The sequence below is a fragment of the Danio rerio genome, chromosome 2 (assembly GCF_049306965.1).
Source record: "Danio rerio strain Tuebingen ecotype United States chromosome 2, GRCz12tu, whole genome shotgun sequence".
NCBI lineage: Eukaryota > Metazoa > Chordata > Actinopteri > Cypriniformes > Danionidae > Danio > Danio rerio.
In genome coordinates this window covers 4,566,660-4,583,342 of record NC_133177.1, presented here as the reverse complement: position 1 = coordinate 4,583,342, position 16,683 = coordinate 4,566,660, and the positions used below count along the sequence as shown (strand labels likewise).

The window sequence follows — 16,683 nt, the reverse complement described above, 5'->3', positions numbered from 1 at the left end:
CATTTTCTTTTCCACTTAGTCCCTTTATTAATTACAGGTCGCCACAGTGGAATGAACCGCCAACTTATCCAGCATATGTTATACACAGCGGATGCCCTTCCAGCAGCAACCCAACACTGGGAAACTATCACAATAATGTTGAATGACAATAATATGCACAGGATTACCTGAATAGATTGAAGAAGATATGCTGAAGGAAGATGAAAACCTGTAACCGTTGACTTCTATAGCATTTGGGTTTTTCTAATATGGAAGTCAATGGTTACAGGTTTTCATCTTCCTTCAAAATATTTTCTCTTGTGTTTAACAGAAGAAAGTAAGTTTTGGAACCGTTTGAGGGAGAGAAAATTTTAATTTTAAGAAAGATGAAAACCTGTAAACGTTAACATAGCATTTGGGTTTTTTCTAATATGGAAGTCAATGGTTACAGGTTTTCATCTTTGTGTTCAACAGAAGTAAGTTTTGGAACCACTTGAGAGAGAGTAAATATTCATTTTTGGATGAACACAGCAATGTTGATAATAATCTGCACAGGGTTACCTGGAAGATATTTTGAAGAAAGATTAAAAAAAATTTACCTGTAGTATTGCATAGCATTTGGGCTTTTCTAATATGGAAGTCAATGGTTACAGGTTTTTATCTTCCTTCAGAATATTTTCTTTTGTGTTCAACAGAAGCAAGTAAGTTTTGCAACCATTTGAGGGAGAGAAAATTGTAATTTTAAGAAAGATGAAAACCTGTAAACGTTAACATAGCATTTGGGTTTTTTCTAATATGGAAGTCAATGGTTACAGGTTTTCATCTTTTGTGCTCAACAGAAGTACGTTTTGGAACCATTGAGGGAGAGTCAATTGTCGTTTTAAGATGAACTATCACAGTATTCATTTTCTTTTCCACTTAGTCTCTTTATTAATTACGAGTCGCCACAGTGGAATGAACCGCCAACTTATCCAGCATATGTTATACACAGCGGATGCCCTTCCAGCAGCAACCCAACACTGGGAAACTATCACAATAATGTTGAATGACAATAATATGTACAGGATTACCTGAATAGATTTAAGATATGCTGAAGGAAGATAAAAACCTGTAACTGTTGACTTCTATAGCTTATGGGTATTTTTTCTAATATGGAAGTCAATGGTTACAGGTTTTCATCTTCCTTCACAATATTTTCTCTTGTGTTTAACAGAAGAAAGCAAGTTTTGGAAGCACTCAAGAAGATTACTATTCCAGTAATGTTGAATGCTAATAATCTTCAGAGGGTTACCTGGATCTTTGGAGCTCCAGGGCTGAGTTGGCGATCTGCCCTCCCTCTAGACAGCAGTAGTTCTGGCTGGACTGCCGGGCGTATGACACCGGCAGGATTCCCTGAGTGTAGGTTTGGAGTCTCCCTCTGGTAGCCGGCGGCACCGCTGAAAACGGGGAGCTGAAGGCGGACTGGAGCAGCTGAGCATCCCCGTCCGGATCCGGAGGAGGAGGAGCCGCCGCGGCCGCGCTGGTAGCCACCGTCCCGGCCATGAATCCAGCGGCGCGGGCAGTACTTAGAGCCTGGTTCGCTGCCGCGGCCAATGCCTGCTGGCCCACCGCACAAACCAGGCTCTCTCTAGTCCTCGAGGCGTCCTCCTCCTCCTCCGCCTGGATGTCCCCGTCATCCTGCACAGGTCGTCCATCCAGAGAGATGTTGCTGAGGAATGAGAGAGCAGCTTGTCTCCGTCGTGGATCAATCACGCGCTTCCGTGTGTGCTCCAGACTGGAGGGCTTCATCTGCAGCGCGCTCGCCATTACGCCCGGGAAAACGCGCGGTGGGGAAAGTCAGCGGAGACTAAAAGTGTTCATGGCGATTGTTTGCATGCGTGGTGGGAAATCGCTGGTCAAAGCGCCATAGCATTGGCTTTTAAGTGGCTGCTGCGTTTTTTTACAGTGTGTGTGTGTGTGTGTGTGTACAGAAAAGCAGGGTCACGTGTGTGCAGTATTGTGGCAGCAGGAGCTACGCTTTGACCAATGGGGATTCACGAAAACGAGGCGCTGTTCAAAAGCACAGCGAGTCCCCTATGTAGACAGCACTTGCAGCGTTCTAGACAGCATTTTTAGTGCGAGTTGTTTAGCTAAATCCATTCTGAACACGCTCTCGATTGATAAAAATGTTGTGTAAGTCAGGAGGCGACATGAATTTTAAAGCACGGCCTGTGTGTTTTTCTTGCTGCCTTCGTTTTTGGTTCCACCCTTTCGGGCTACTTGCACAGGACATTAAAGAAATACATAAAAGTAAACATTTTGGGTACGAACTGTACGAGGTATTCCCATTCATACCGTCCTGACTGTGTGCTCAATAACATTTCACCCTACATTTGCACTATTAAAGTAAAAAGTAAATGGCAAGTCTTGCAACCTTTTTCATGTATTTTGCTTGGTGTTATTTATTGCTGGAAATTAGAATTTTACAGACATAATACTTTAAAATAATAAAGTATATATTTCAATATAATATTTTTTAAATATTTTAAAATAATTTTAATTGTGAGTTTGATGTTTTTAAACACTTAACTGGGCGTTTTTTTAGTAAAGGTAAGAGTGTCCACATGGATAGAGCTTATATGAGGATATATGCATGTGTGTATATATGCCACATATAGGCAAAATTGAAGTGCATATATGTACTGTATTGCTTCTTTATACTCATGTAAATACAATATATGTCTCCTATTAGCTCCCCAGGTAGCAAAGAATTCTGGCCCAGATTTGGCATAAAGCTGGCATTCATCCGGCAATGGCATACAGTATGTGAGCCGAGCATGGCCCGGGCCATACAATAACTTTTCCCTCTGCCCAAGTACCGCAAAGAATGTCAATCATGAAGTGGCCCATAACTGGATTAAAGACAAGTCAACATTTTATAATTTTTTTTAATCAGTATCAATTGTAACAGGTTTATAATTGATACCGATTCTCAGCTATGAGTTTATACTTTAACCAGAAACCCCAAAAACTGAGCCATAGTCTAGCGTAGTTCTAACGTTATCTAAACAATGTGAACAATCGCTACACTGATCTGGGCCACATACCTACCATCCACAACTGGCCCACATGTAGTTTGCCGTCACTGCAGTGCCCACATAGCAAAATTTCTCTGGCCCAGCTCTGGCCCACACAATCAGGTTTAGCATGGCCCACATGCCGCAGTGAATTACGATACGACTGGACCAAATCTGGCTTCCAGACAAGGGCCAAACATGTACCATATCTGGGCCAAGTCTCAGCCAAGTTAATTACTCATAACTGGGCCAAATAGGTTGGTGTCAGATAGGTTGGTGGATCAAGACTGGCCAAACTCACATGGCCCACATATCCATTTTTAAAATCTGGGCCAAATACTACATTTTAAATCTAGCCCAAGTATTGTGTGCCAACTTAAATACGGTGCCACCTCTGCCAAACCAGGGCCATGTTTGGCCCACATGCTGTATGCCAGTGCCGGATGAATGCCTGCTGTGCCAGATTTATGTCCAATATGGGCCAGAATTCTTTGCTATCTGGGAACTATTATGTTTAGAAATTTGTTGAAGAAGTCTTCTCTCCGTTAACAAGAAATTGGGGGAAAAAATAAGCACAGGGGTGAATAATTCAGGGGGCTAATTATTCTGACGTCAACTGTATATATATAGTGTAGTCCTGCACTGGCATACAGCATGTGGGCCAAACATAGGTTTGGCAGAGGTGGCGCCGTCCTTAAGGTGGACATGGGCCAGATATCAAATGTAATATTTGTAGTATAATATACCCTAGCAGCAAAGAATTCTGGCCCAGATTTGGCAAAAAGCTGGCACAGCAGGCATTCATCCGGCACTGGCATACAGCATGTGGGCCAATCATGGCCCGGGTTTGGCAGAGGTGGAACCGTTTTTAAGGCGGCAGACAAGATTTGGGCCAGATGTAAAACGTAGTATTTGGCCCAGATTTAAAAATGTGATAAGTGGGCCATGTGAGTTTGGCCAGTCTTGACCCACATTTAAAATACACTAAAATCATTTTTGAGTAAAGAAAAAAAATTCTACCAATCAGGTCACTTTGAGAAAAAGCGTGCCCATAGTGTGCCTAAAGCGCATCACTCCATGGGTTTATCAATTTCATTGCAATCGTGACACACCAACCTATCTGGCCCAGTTCAGGCCCAGTTATGAGTTATTAACTTGGCTGAGACTTGGCCCAGATATGGTCTGTGTTTGGCTCTTGTCTGGAAGCCAGATTTGGTCCAGTCATGTACCGTAATTCACTGCGGCATGTGGGCCAAGCAAAACCTGATTGTGTGGGCCAGAGCTGGGCCAGAGAGGTTGGTGTGTCACGATTGCAATGAAATTGATAAACCCATGGAGTGATGCGCTTTAGGCACACTATGGGCACGCTTTTTCTCAAAGTGACCTGATTGGTAGAATTTTTTTTCTTTACTCAAAAATGATTTTAGTGTATTTTAAATGTGGGTCAAGACTGGCCAAACTCGAATGGCCCACTTATCACATTTTTAAATCTGGGCCAAATACTACGTTTTTTATCTGGCCCAAATCTTGTGTGCCGCCTTAAAGACGGTGCCACCTCTGCAAAACCCGGGCCATGTTTGGCCCACATACTGTATGCCAGTGCCGGATGAATGCCTGCTGTGCCAGCTTTTTGCCAAATCTGGGCCAGAATTCTTTGCTACTAGGGTAGTATCAGATGTTCAAAATATATATGTGGGCCACGTAAGTTTGGCCTATCTTGACCCACTTTTAAATGATTTCTAAAAAAATGAAAACATTCTACCAATCAGGTCGCTTCGAGAAAAAGCACGCCATAGAATTCTAAAGCGCAACGCTTCATGGGTTTATCAAATTCATTGCAGTTGTGACACACCAACATATCTGGCCCAGTTCAGGCCCAGTTATGAGTTATTAACTTGACCCAGATATGGTCCATGTTAGGCCCCTTGTATGGAAGCCAGACTTGGTCCAATCCTGTACCGTAATTCACTGCAACATGTGGGCCAAGCAAAAGTTGATTGTGTGTGCCAGATCTTTGCTATGTGGGTTGCAGCCTTTGTGTTGCACGACAAATCTTCATTGTTCTAATGAAGGAAAAAGTCTCCTGCATCTTGGATGTACTGAAGCAAACGTTTTGAGGGAACTATCCCTTAAGCTGGATTGTTCATTAGAGTGACCTATGGATCATTTAGTTATTGAACATGACAGGAGAATAAAAGAATGGATGAATGTTAAATGGGATATTTTAAGAGTCGGTTGCTCTTACAAGTAAGCTAAAGACCATGGCCTCTAGCGTCTGTCGCTTGAGCACCTGGTCAGAGGAGTGAGGTTTACCTGCACAGCACTTTCTAGCTGGCCTCCGGTACACTGGTATAAAGTATGTTTTGATGCTGGTTATGTGCTGGTCAGACTAGCAAAAACAAAGATGAAAACATACAGCAGCACACAGTATGCTGATACTGATTCAGCAGGGTAGATTCAGTTAATTATGGACTTTTTTGTGTTATTTTTATCGTAACAGCGCCGTCTAGTGTTTATTTTAGTTAGATGCATCTGCCTTGTGGTTATATGTTATGTGGGTATATCGCTCTGCAAAAATGTTATTCATATAGCGGTTGAAATAAAGGTGAACAAAATAATCTTAAGGGAGGCTTGACTAACATGGGGATAGTTGTAACACACATGGTTTAAACATTTCCAGATGTTTCCATACAGCAAGCATTTTTATGTGCACATTGTGAATTTGGTAACACAACAATTCACACAATTTACTCAATATCACCTGCCTATTATTAAGATATTAACTGTTTATTAGCACTTATAAAGTATGATCTAAATCCACAGACCCAATACCAAAACCCAACTACTAATTAATAAACTAAGTAGTTTATTGAGTTAAAAGTCTTTAGTCACTGGATGGTTTGTTAATAGTGTAAATTTAAAATAAAGTGTGACCTAAAGATCTTGAAAAAAAAGAAAACCATAAGGTTAAATTTGGACTGTCAGTAGAAAATCTAATATGCGTATATGAAATCCCTGCTGAAAAGTCCAGTTTAAACCAGCCTAGGATGGGTGGCTGGTTTTAGCTGGTCGACCAGCCTGGTTTTAGAGAGGTTTTGGCAATTTCCCGGCTGGTTTCCAGCCATTTCCAGCCTGGTCTTAGCTGGTCAGGCTGGGAGACGACCAGCTGAAACCAGCTTAACAAGCCTAGCCAGGCTGGGAGCCCAGCCAAAACCAGCTATGTCCAGCTTAAACCAGGCTGGTTGGTTTTAGCTGGTCATTTTCTAACCTGACCAGCTAAGACCAGCTGAAAATGACTGGAAACCAGCCTGGAAACGGCCAAAACCATGCCATGTTCAAAGCCACTCAAATCACCTTTCTTCCCCATTCTGATGCTCGGTTTGAACTGCAACAGATCGTCTTGACCATGTCTACACGCCCAAAACGCATTGAGTTGCTGCCATGCGATTGGCTGATTAGAAATATGTGTTAACGAGCAGTTGGACAGGTGTACCTAATAAAGTAGTCGGTAGGTGTGTCTGCACAGAATTGTGGCGCAAAAATAACTCCATATTTTAGAAAGTCAAAAAAAACAACACATCTGTACTCTGGAACAGTGTAAGTTCCCGTCTCATTACTTGTCAAGAACTCAGTACTTGAGGATTATTTACACTCAATTCTGGGCGTTTTTTCGTGGTGTCCACTAGATGGCGGAGGAGTTTAAACTGAGCACTCGTGCATGTTTATCTTGTGTGTGAAATATTCCAGCGATGAAATGAATGAGGGCGGTGATATAAAGCAGGGGGTAAATATTAGAAGTTCATTCGCCGTTTTGTAAGAGATACTCTGGAATGCTTACTCAATCAGTTCCCGAGCTCGCAGGAGGACAGTGCAGAGGAAATGAGGTGGAAAAGTGTGGTGCAATTTGGGAGCGTTGCAGTGTTTTATGTTATATGTGGAGACGTGTAGTATATATTCCTGTTTATTACACAATTTTTAGCAATATGGTTTAATAATTGGCATAATTGTTTAGTGACTACATTTTTTATGAGCTCGTAATTACTGGAAGACAATGTGTTATAGCTGTTTTTTCATATAAGATAATGCTGACAGACTACATCTTTTGGTCAAGCTGATTTAAATATTATATTAATATGACTTCTACGCCTGTTTGTTTCTACGTTGGGTTTTATTACTCATATTTTCTTTTACAGCATTTTATTTTTGCATTGATGCCTAATATCTCCAGTGGCGCCCCCAGAAAATTTTCTTAGGGGTGGCCAAACAAGGCCACACAAAATCTTGGGGTGGCACACAAAAACTTATAAATTGTGTATATATTGTGAATAATGATGTTTTATTTTTGTTTCTGGTATATGAAATAAATAATGAAGTCTTAATTAATTCTATTATTTCACTGTAAGGGCGAAGCAGTGGCGCAGTAAGAAGTGCTGTCACCTCACAGCAAGAATGTCACTGGTTCGAGCCTCGGCTCAGTTGGCGTTTCTGTGTGGAGTTGGCATGTTCTGTCCGTAGTGTATGAATATGTGCATGTGAATGTTTCCCAGAGATGGGTTGTGGCCGGGAGTTCATACACTGCGTAAAAACTTGCTGGATAAGTTGTCGGTTCACTCCGCTGTGGCGAACCCGGATTAATAAAGGGACTTAGCCGACAAGAAAATGAATGAATGAATGTATGAATTTCTCTGTAAATATTGCTCTTTATTCCTTGAAATAATTCAGCAAGTACATGTGCAAACCAAATAAAAATCAATATTTAGTTTAAAAACACCTTTTACATAGTTTTATTGTACAACATATATAGATATGCCACAAAAATGTCTAAAATTAATGAAGATTAATGAATAAAACAAACAAATCAGCAAACTGAACAAAAGACATTACTACACACACACACACACACACACACACACACACACACATGTTTGTTTTTGTGAAAAGTGGGGACATTAGATAGGTTTCCATTCATTTTATACTGTCCAAACCGTATTTTGTATTGCCCTCAACCCACCCCACCCCTAACCCCAACCATCACAGGAGTCAGCGTCCAGCTTTACTCTCTGATTAAACTCATTCTGTGTGATTTATAAGCTTTTTGAGAAATGAGGACGTCACCAATGTCCTCATATTTCACCTCCTTTTTTGTTCTTTACAGATTTGTGTCCTGATATGTCACAAACACACACACACACACACACACACACACACACTTACTATACATACCCTAATAATGTAACTTATCTATGTTTGTTTTTGAACCACAATATATTAATACATATTCTACTATTTATGTACCTTTTGGTCCCACTTTATATTAAGTGGCATTAACTAATATGTACTTACACAGAAATTAAAAGTTTGTTACAATGTATTTATTGTGTAAATACATGCATTTACTGTGTGCTTATGCTTGATTAAATACATGTATGTATTTACATCTGTAATTAACTTTTGTAATTACATTTGTAAATACACTGTTGACCATTCCCTAACATTCCCTACACCATAATTAATGATATTCATCCATGTGAAGACACTGATCATGTTAATGATTCTCACAAAAGTTATCAACAATGATTTAACAGGGTAGGAAATACCCTGTTTTTAATGTATCAATGTGCAACACTTTATTTTTATATATCTTTGCAAATATTTACATTTTTAAATGATTACTTTTATATTAGATGAAGCTTACTGGTAAGTGGCGCTATGGTGAGCTATTTTTAGAACAGGCCTGCGGGCAACACGTGATCCTCGCGGGCTACCTGGTGCCCGCGAGCACCATGTTGGTGACCTCTGCCCTACACTTTAACCCACCCATTAACCTACCCACACCACCAAACCTGTCCATAACCCAACCCCTATCCCAACTCAAGAGCACCACAAGTGTTCTCAAATACTTTATGAACAAAGCAAGTACATTGTATTTAGTTTCTGATGCAAGTACATAGTAGTTAAGGACACTTTATATAAAGTGGGACCTACCTTTTTGCAAAATACACCCACAAAATCTGATTTTTGGCCCTTTTAAGTCAACTAGCAAAATAATGGAGTTGCTAAATAAACTAGATTCTGAAAAGCTGATTTTAAAATGCATCTATTATTATTTTTTTTTTGCATTTGTGGTTTTCAATCAGATAAAACAACGTTTTCATTTAAAAATGACTAATTTCTTAATAAAAAGTGTACAATCTCAGTAAATCAGCTATGTCAGTGGCGCTGGTCAATCCACAATTATTCAGTGGCTGCATTTTATTTATTAATTCATTCATTGAAATATTGTGAATTTACTCAAGTATATTTAAATGAATAATATCAACAACTAAATCATATTGGGGTGGCCCCTTAAAGGCGCCCCTGAAAATCTCTTGTTCAGAAGCTACGCTAATTGTGTTATTTGTTCTCTATTTCCATCTAGGGATACTGATCCAGAGGCCTCCAAAGATTGTCCAGCGCCATTGATGTGATCCAAGACCTGTGAAGAGAAGATCCCAACCATCTAGGCAACATCCAGGGCAACACAAACACCTAACACACCTCATTAAACATGTACACATAGAAATCACCTATGCTATAAAACTGCTGGTTAACTATGTATAACTTATATTTGATTGTAACTTTAACTTAAATTGAATAATTTGGCCATCTAAATGAGCCAGATAATGTCCTGGGGCTGTGGGCTACTACATCACGCATGCTCAGTGTCAGTGGGTGGTCGCTCTTCTCCGTCATCTGCTCGAAATTCTTCCCCGCTGATAACCTTCCTGGGCCAGAAGCACTCGGGTCAGTGACATTATTCTAACATGCTGAGTTAACCATGTTATTGCAATGACAGACGCTCGAGCAAAGAAATAATAAGCAAACCCCTTCACTTCTGAAGTCCTGCTTGTTTATCAAACTCAACAGTGCTTTATTGACATGAGTGTGAAATATTTAAAGTGCCAAAGCTTGAAATATGTGCATACAAACAAATATTTTTGCTGCTTCTTCAAAATGCTTATTTAAAATGAGCTGATTCAACACAATTCTTGATGTTTTTTTTTTAATTTTCAATATCAATTCACCTTTATTTGAATCTTTATTTGAAAGATATTTGATCTTTATTATATAAAAGATCAGTGTCTTGTTCAGTAGGCGAGGCAGTGGCGCAGTAGGTAGTGCTGTCGCCTCACAGCAAAAAGGTCGCTGGTACGCTGGTTCGAACCTCGGCTCAGTTGGTGTTTCTGTGTGGAGTTTGCATGTTCTCCCTGCCTTTGCACGGGTGCTCTGGTTTCCCCCACAGTCCAAAGACATGTGGTACAGGTAAATTGGGTAGGCTAAATTGTCCGTAGTGTATGTGTGGATGTTCCTCAGAGATGGGTTGCGGCTGAAAGGGCATCCACTGCGAAAAAACTTGCTGGATAAGTTGGTGGTTCATTCTGCTGTGGCGACCCCGGATTAATAAAGTGACTAAGCTGACAAGAAAATGAATGAATGAATGTAGTTCAGTATTTAGTGGTTACGCTCAGTTCAGTGTGGTTTATTAGTCACTATTGAGGGCCTAAACACTGAGCAGCAAATCCTTCGATGCGTAGCTTTACCGAACCACAAACGATGCAAGTTAGTGGCGACAGCTGAGAGGAAAACAACTTCACTAATTGGCAAGAGTGAAGAAATAAAAACCTTGAGAGAGAAATCAGACTCAGTTGGGCACCACCATTTTAATTTCTCTGTTGGCCAAACGTCTTGTGCAGGCAGGGCCGGCGCGTCCATAGAGGCGACCTAGGCGGCCCCCTAGGGCGGCAGAATAGAGAGGGCGGCATCCCTGACACTACCCTCACCACCCGCGCCCTCAGTTATATCTGCGTCCCTGACACTACCTTAACCTACCGCGCCGTCAGTTATATCCGCGTCCCTGACACTACCCTCACCACCCACACCCTCAGTTATATCCGCGTCCCTGACACTACCCTCACCACCCGCACCCTCAGTTATATCCGCGTCCCTGACACTACCCTCACCACCCGCGCCCTCAGTTATATCCGCGTCCCTGACACTACCCTCACCACCCGCGCCCTCAGTTATATCCGCGTCCCTGACACTACCCTCACCACCCACGCCCTCAGTTATATCCGAGTCCCTGACACTACCCTCACCACCCGCGCCCTCAGTTATATCCGCGTCCCTGACACTACCCTCACCACCCCTGCCCTCAGTTATATCCGCGTCCCTGACACTACCCTCACCACCCGCGCCCTCAGTTATAGTGATATAACTGACACTACCCTCACCACCCGCGCCCTCAGTTATATCAGCGTCCCTGACACTACCCTCACCACCCGCGCCCTCAGTTATATCCGCGTCCCTGACACTACCCTTACCACCCGCGCCGTCAGTTATATCCGCGTCCCTGACACTACCCTCACCACCCGCGCCCTCAGTTATATCCGCGTCCCTGACACTACCCTCACCACCCGCGCCCTCAGTTATATCCGCGTCCCTGACACTACCCTCACCACCCGCGCCCTCAGTTATATCCGCGTCCCTGACACTACCCTCACCACCCGCGCCCTCAGTTATATCCGCGTCCCTGACACTACCCTCACCATCCGCGCCCTCAGTTATATCCGCGTCCCTGACACTACCCTCACCACCCGCGCCCTCAGTTATATCCGCGTCTAGGGCGGCAGAATAGAGACGGCGGCGTCCGCGACACTACCCTTACCACCGCGCCCTCAGTTATATCCGCGTCCCCGACACTACCCTCACCACCCGCGCCCTTCGTTATATCTGCGTCTAGGGCGGCAGAATAGAGAGGGTTGCGGTTGAGGGAGCGTGACCGTCCTTTGCCTAGAGCGGCAGTTCAGCTTGCTCCGGCCCTGTGTGCAGGGCTGTAGTCTCAGAGGTGGAGGCCGGAAGCTGGGCCTCAGCGAAGACTCGACTGTCCCTGGAGCGTCACAGGAATCAGTCTCATGCTCTCCACTCCTCCATGACCACCCCAGAAGCTGCTCAGGATACGGCCTGGTCCAGGATATGGACACCTTGGGATCATCTCGTCGCTGGTCTTGGATCAAATCAGTGGCAATGCATAGTCTGAGCGCCTTAGGATGAGTATCCCCAGGTGGAAATAGAGAATAAAAAGAATAATTAGCGTAGCTGCTGTTCATAGTGTATATAAACAAGATGCAGAAACCTGTGTGGAAACCCGCTAAGTGATGCACTGAGTGTATGCTTTACTAAACAGAAAGGTCTTTAATCTAGTTTTGAACTGAGAGAGTGTGTCTGAGCCTCGGAGGTTATCAGGAAGGCTATTCCAGAGTTTAGGAGCCATAATCGAGAAGGCTCGACCTCCTTTACTCGACTTTGCTATTCTAGAGACTACCAGAAGCCCTGAGATTTAAGATCTTAAAGAGAGAGTTGGATTGAGAGCGAGTTGGATTTTTTTGGGTGACAACTTAATGTTTTATGTTCAATCCATTTAAATTTGTAAAAACAATTATGTTAACTTAAGTGAACTAATTTCGAGAGGATCACGTGCTTATGATTAATCACGGCCGGTCTCGAATTTGCTAATCAGTATCTTCCAATCATTCGAGCCCTAAGCTACTATAAATAACCACAGTTTTCAGTTCACTTTATCGTTTGGAAGAAACCCACCTCCTCCCCTTTTTCTCCTCTTTTACCTCTGACTGGGCGACACGGCAGCCCAGTGGTTAGCACTGTGAGCCCCACCGCAAGAACACTGCCGGCCCTGGTCCCTCAGGACCGGTGGGTGTTTCTGTGAGGAGTTTGTATGTTCTCCCCGTGTCTGCATGGGTTTTCCCCGGGTTCTCCGGTTTCCTCCCACCATCCAAAGACATTCAACATACATAACAACCAAGCATTTATCTAACCCTCATGTTCTCTTAGCTACCGCAGCAGGGGAGTTCTGAGATCCACCGAGCTCAGGCTCCCCTCTCGCTCTGCCAAACAGGAGGAAGCCCCGGACTCGAGGAGTCCTTGAGCTCGGGGCTCTCTCCCGGGACAGCATGCCAAACAAGCTTTTATAAATCATCAGCTAAGTGTGAACTCTTGAACTGGTTTTAAGACAACATGATGGAATTGTGTGGGACCCAGATTTTTTTTTTACAGTGTATATATAATAATAATGAAAAGAGTAATATAACAGAATAGAAACAATTAAAGGGAGAGTTCACCCAAAACAGAATAATTAAAACTTTCGTAACATTTTATTTTGATGGTCCATTTGAGTATTAGTAGACTGTCTGCTAAACATCAGCTGATACTGCTCCTTCAACAGACATTTAACTGACTATAAGAAACTTTGCAAGTACATGTCAACTTACATTAACCCCAACCTAACAGTCTACTTACAGTATAATCTAATGATAATTAGTTGGCATGTGGATACGATGTAACTTAATTCAACAAATGGACCATCAAAATAAAGTGTGACCAAAACTTTAAGGGATAGTTCACCCATACATCTAAATTTAGTCACTATTTACTCACCCTTAAGTGTTTTCAAACCTTTCTTCAATAAGTTGAACTCAAAATAAGATTTAACCGGTAATCCATTAGGCACAACAAATACTATGGAAGCTCATGATGTTGTTTTATAAAGCAGTTCTTGAAAGCATTGTCAGCCATCACAGTGTGGTTTGGCAACCTATCTGTTCAGTGTAAATCTAAACTGATGCATCTCTTAAAGACAGCATGGAAAATTGTCAGGCACGATTAATATTTTAATCCTCAAGTTTTATATGAGAATTGTGTCCTCAATCAGCTGGAAAAGATTGTAAATGATCTAACTCACTTTTGTTTCCACATTACGAACTGCTTCCCTCTGGTAGAAGATATAGAGTTCCAAAGTGTAGGTTTAACCGCTATAAGAAATCCTTTGTACCTGTTTCAGTGGGTTTACTTAATAAGAGTCTTTTTTAATTAGCATAAATTTTGTAATTGTTGTGTTTTGTATTTTTTTTTTAGTAAATGTCTGCAGCAATATGGCGATGCCCATAGCAAATCTCCTGCCAAGGACAGTAAAGTTTTACTACTACTACTAAGGGTGCTTTCACACCTACACTTTTGTTTCGTAACGTGTCTCGTTTGCTCAGTTAGAGCGGTTCGTTTGGCATATGTGAACAGGGCAATCGCGCTCTGTTCCGCACCAAAGTAATCGCTCCGAGATCGCTTAAATGAGGTGGTTTCGGCTCGATTGAAACGAACCCTGGAGCGGTTCGATTGCAGTGAGAAAGCGATCTGATCCGAGCGCGGTTATATCACAGTGTTTTATGGATATGTAATAGGCTTACGGCTATGAAGAGAGAATTATGAGTGTGGCGGGAAGTTTCGCGAATCTCCAGATGCCCGCAAACGAGTGATGATCTCCCGGTAATCTCGCATCTCCCTCCCGGTCCTCAAATAGGCATCGTCGCGCACCTTTCTCACCCCTCCCCACCGCATCTCTCCTCAGACACGTCGCGCGCACCCTGTCAATCACCACTAAACCACCACCTCTCCTGACAGCTGAGCGGGACGCTGCAAAATAAACCCTGACACTCTGACCAATGTGAGGAGAGTTTACTCGCACGTGACTTGTTTTAGCTCTTTTGGTCCGATTAGAAACTTTGCAGTGTGAAAGCGAACCGCTCCAAGAGCAAAGAGCAACAATGTAACAATTGTAATCTCTGTTTCGGAACAACTGAATCGATTCACAGGTGTGAAAGCACCCTAAGTCAATGGTTACCGGTAATTCTTTTGTCTTAAAAAAAAAGTTTTTTAACCCCCCTAAAATTAAAATCCTGTTATTATTTAGTCCCCTTAATCTAAATGACAACATTATTTTATTGTTTTTGGGGAGGAACTATCCTTTCAAATAAATAGTGTAACAAATAAGATTGTGAACAGTGCATATGCTTGTCTTGCTTGTTCCTCTTCAAAATTTGAAATTGACTCTATTAGCAGGATTGTGTTGGAACATTCCGGATCTGCACCTGCAGCACCTCATTCAACCGCCCTCCCCCTCTGTTCACTTTCACTTCCAAACCCTCCTCACTTTCGTCCGCGACACACCTCCGCCATCCAACCCCCTGCATTTCATAAAGATCAAAACAATACAGAAACAAAACAGAGTGATTAAAACTTGAAAGGGGATAGTTCATCCAAAATGTAAATTTACTCAAGTCTATCCAAACCTTTCTTCAGTAAGTTGAAATCAAAAGAAGATGTTTTGAAGAAAGCTAAAAAACTGGTAACCATTGACTTCCATTGTAGGAACAACAAATACTAAAACATGCATCAAACATATGCTGGATAAGTTGGTGGTTCATTCCACTGTGGCAACCCCTAGTAAAGGGACCAAGACAGAAAGAAAATGAATATGATTTGTAAATGATTAGTTCATGTTAGTAAATACTTTAACTAATGAAACCTTATTGTCTAGTGTGACCATATATTACACATTATACTTGATCTCTTTCTAAATCCTGTTTTTTAGAGGACAATTAAAGTTGGCAAGATTATTATTAGGTTGCACACAACATATTAAACAAGACCCACTCTCACTTTCCACTCTTAATTTGACAGATCTTCAATTGGTCGTGTTTTATTACTTCCTCAGCCTCATAATGCAGCAGAGTAACAGCGGTTTTCACGGCGGGTTTTTAGGAGCACAATGCGGTGTCTGTGGGCCGGTTAATCAGCGCTCCATCAGCGGACTCTCAGACTCGCTGTCCCTCGGCTGAAGTGCGGCTCTTCCGCTGTTTGTGTGGGGTTTCCTCCTCCTCCGCCACTGATTTTGGCACCTCATTGTGAGTGATCTTGGTGCTTCACGCTTATTGGATGAGAAAGACGAGGCAGAGCAGCTGTTTTTTGTCGATGGCTTTCTGATTATAAAGGTGAAGGAAACTGAAAGTGAAAGCGGTTTATTATCAGTCTGTCTTATCAGCTGAGCTCAGGGAGAAAATGTGACTCATTCATTCATTTTCTCTCGGCTTAGTCCCTTTATGTATTAGTGGTTGCCACAGCGGAACGAACCACCAACTATTCTAGCATATGTTTTATGCAGCAGATGCCCTTTAAGCTGCAACTCAATACTGGGAAACACCCATACACACTTATTCACACACTCATACACTACAGGAATTTTAGTTAATCGAAATTACCTATCTAAACCCTAAATAAGACTCTAAGCCCTAACATTAAATAACAGTAGACTCTAAACCTTAAACCCTGACACTAAATAACCCTAAACCATACACTAAATAACCCTAAACCATACACTAAATAACCCTAAACCCTAACGCTAAATAACCATAAAAATTATGTTAATGAAGCCACAAAATTACAGTCAGTTTAATTATATACATACTGTATGTAAAATTACCATATAAATGTTCAGTATATACAGTGGAAGCCAGTTCTTTTTTTAAATATTTCCCAAATGATGTTAAACAGATTCAGGATTTTTTCCACAGTATTTCCTTTAATATTTTTTCTTCTGGTAAAAAGCCTTATTTGTTTTATTTAGGCTAAAATAAAATCGTTTTTTAAATGTTAAGGTCAATATTATTAGCATATTACAGAACAAATCGTTATACAATGACTTAATTACCCTAGTTCAGGCTATAAACATCACTTTAACCTGAAAAATGAAAAAACGAAGCCA

General features: G+C 41.8%; 1 protein-coding gene across 16 annotated transcripts in view; it reads right to left on the bottom strand.

The window, feature by feature from the left end:
• The window catches only part of cables1 (Cdk5 and Abl enzyme substrate 1), a 55,881-nt gene extending 53,938 nt beyond the window's left edge, over positions 1-1,943 (bottom strand). For 15 of the 16 annotated variants that reach the window (XR_012384306.1, XR_012384311.1, XR_012384312.1 and 12 more), the window contains exon 1: positions 1,271-1,943. Coding sequence is in view for 3 of the 16 variants with exons in the window: in XM_021478424.3 (XP_021334099.1) it covers positions 1,271-1,785 (515 nt within the window). In the remaining 13 variants the exon portion in view is untranslated. 16 annotated transcript variants of the gene reach the window in all.
• Positions 1,944-16,683: the final 14,740 nt, after the last annotated feature.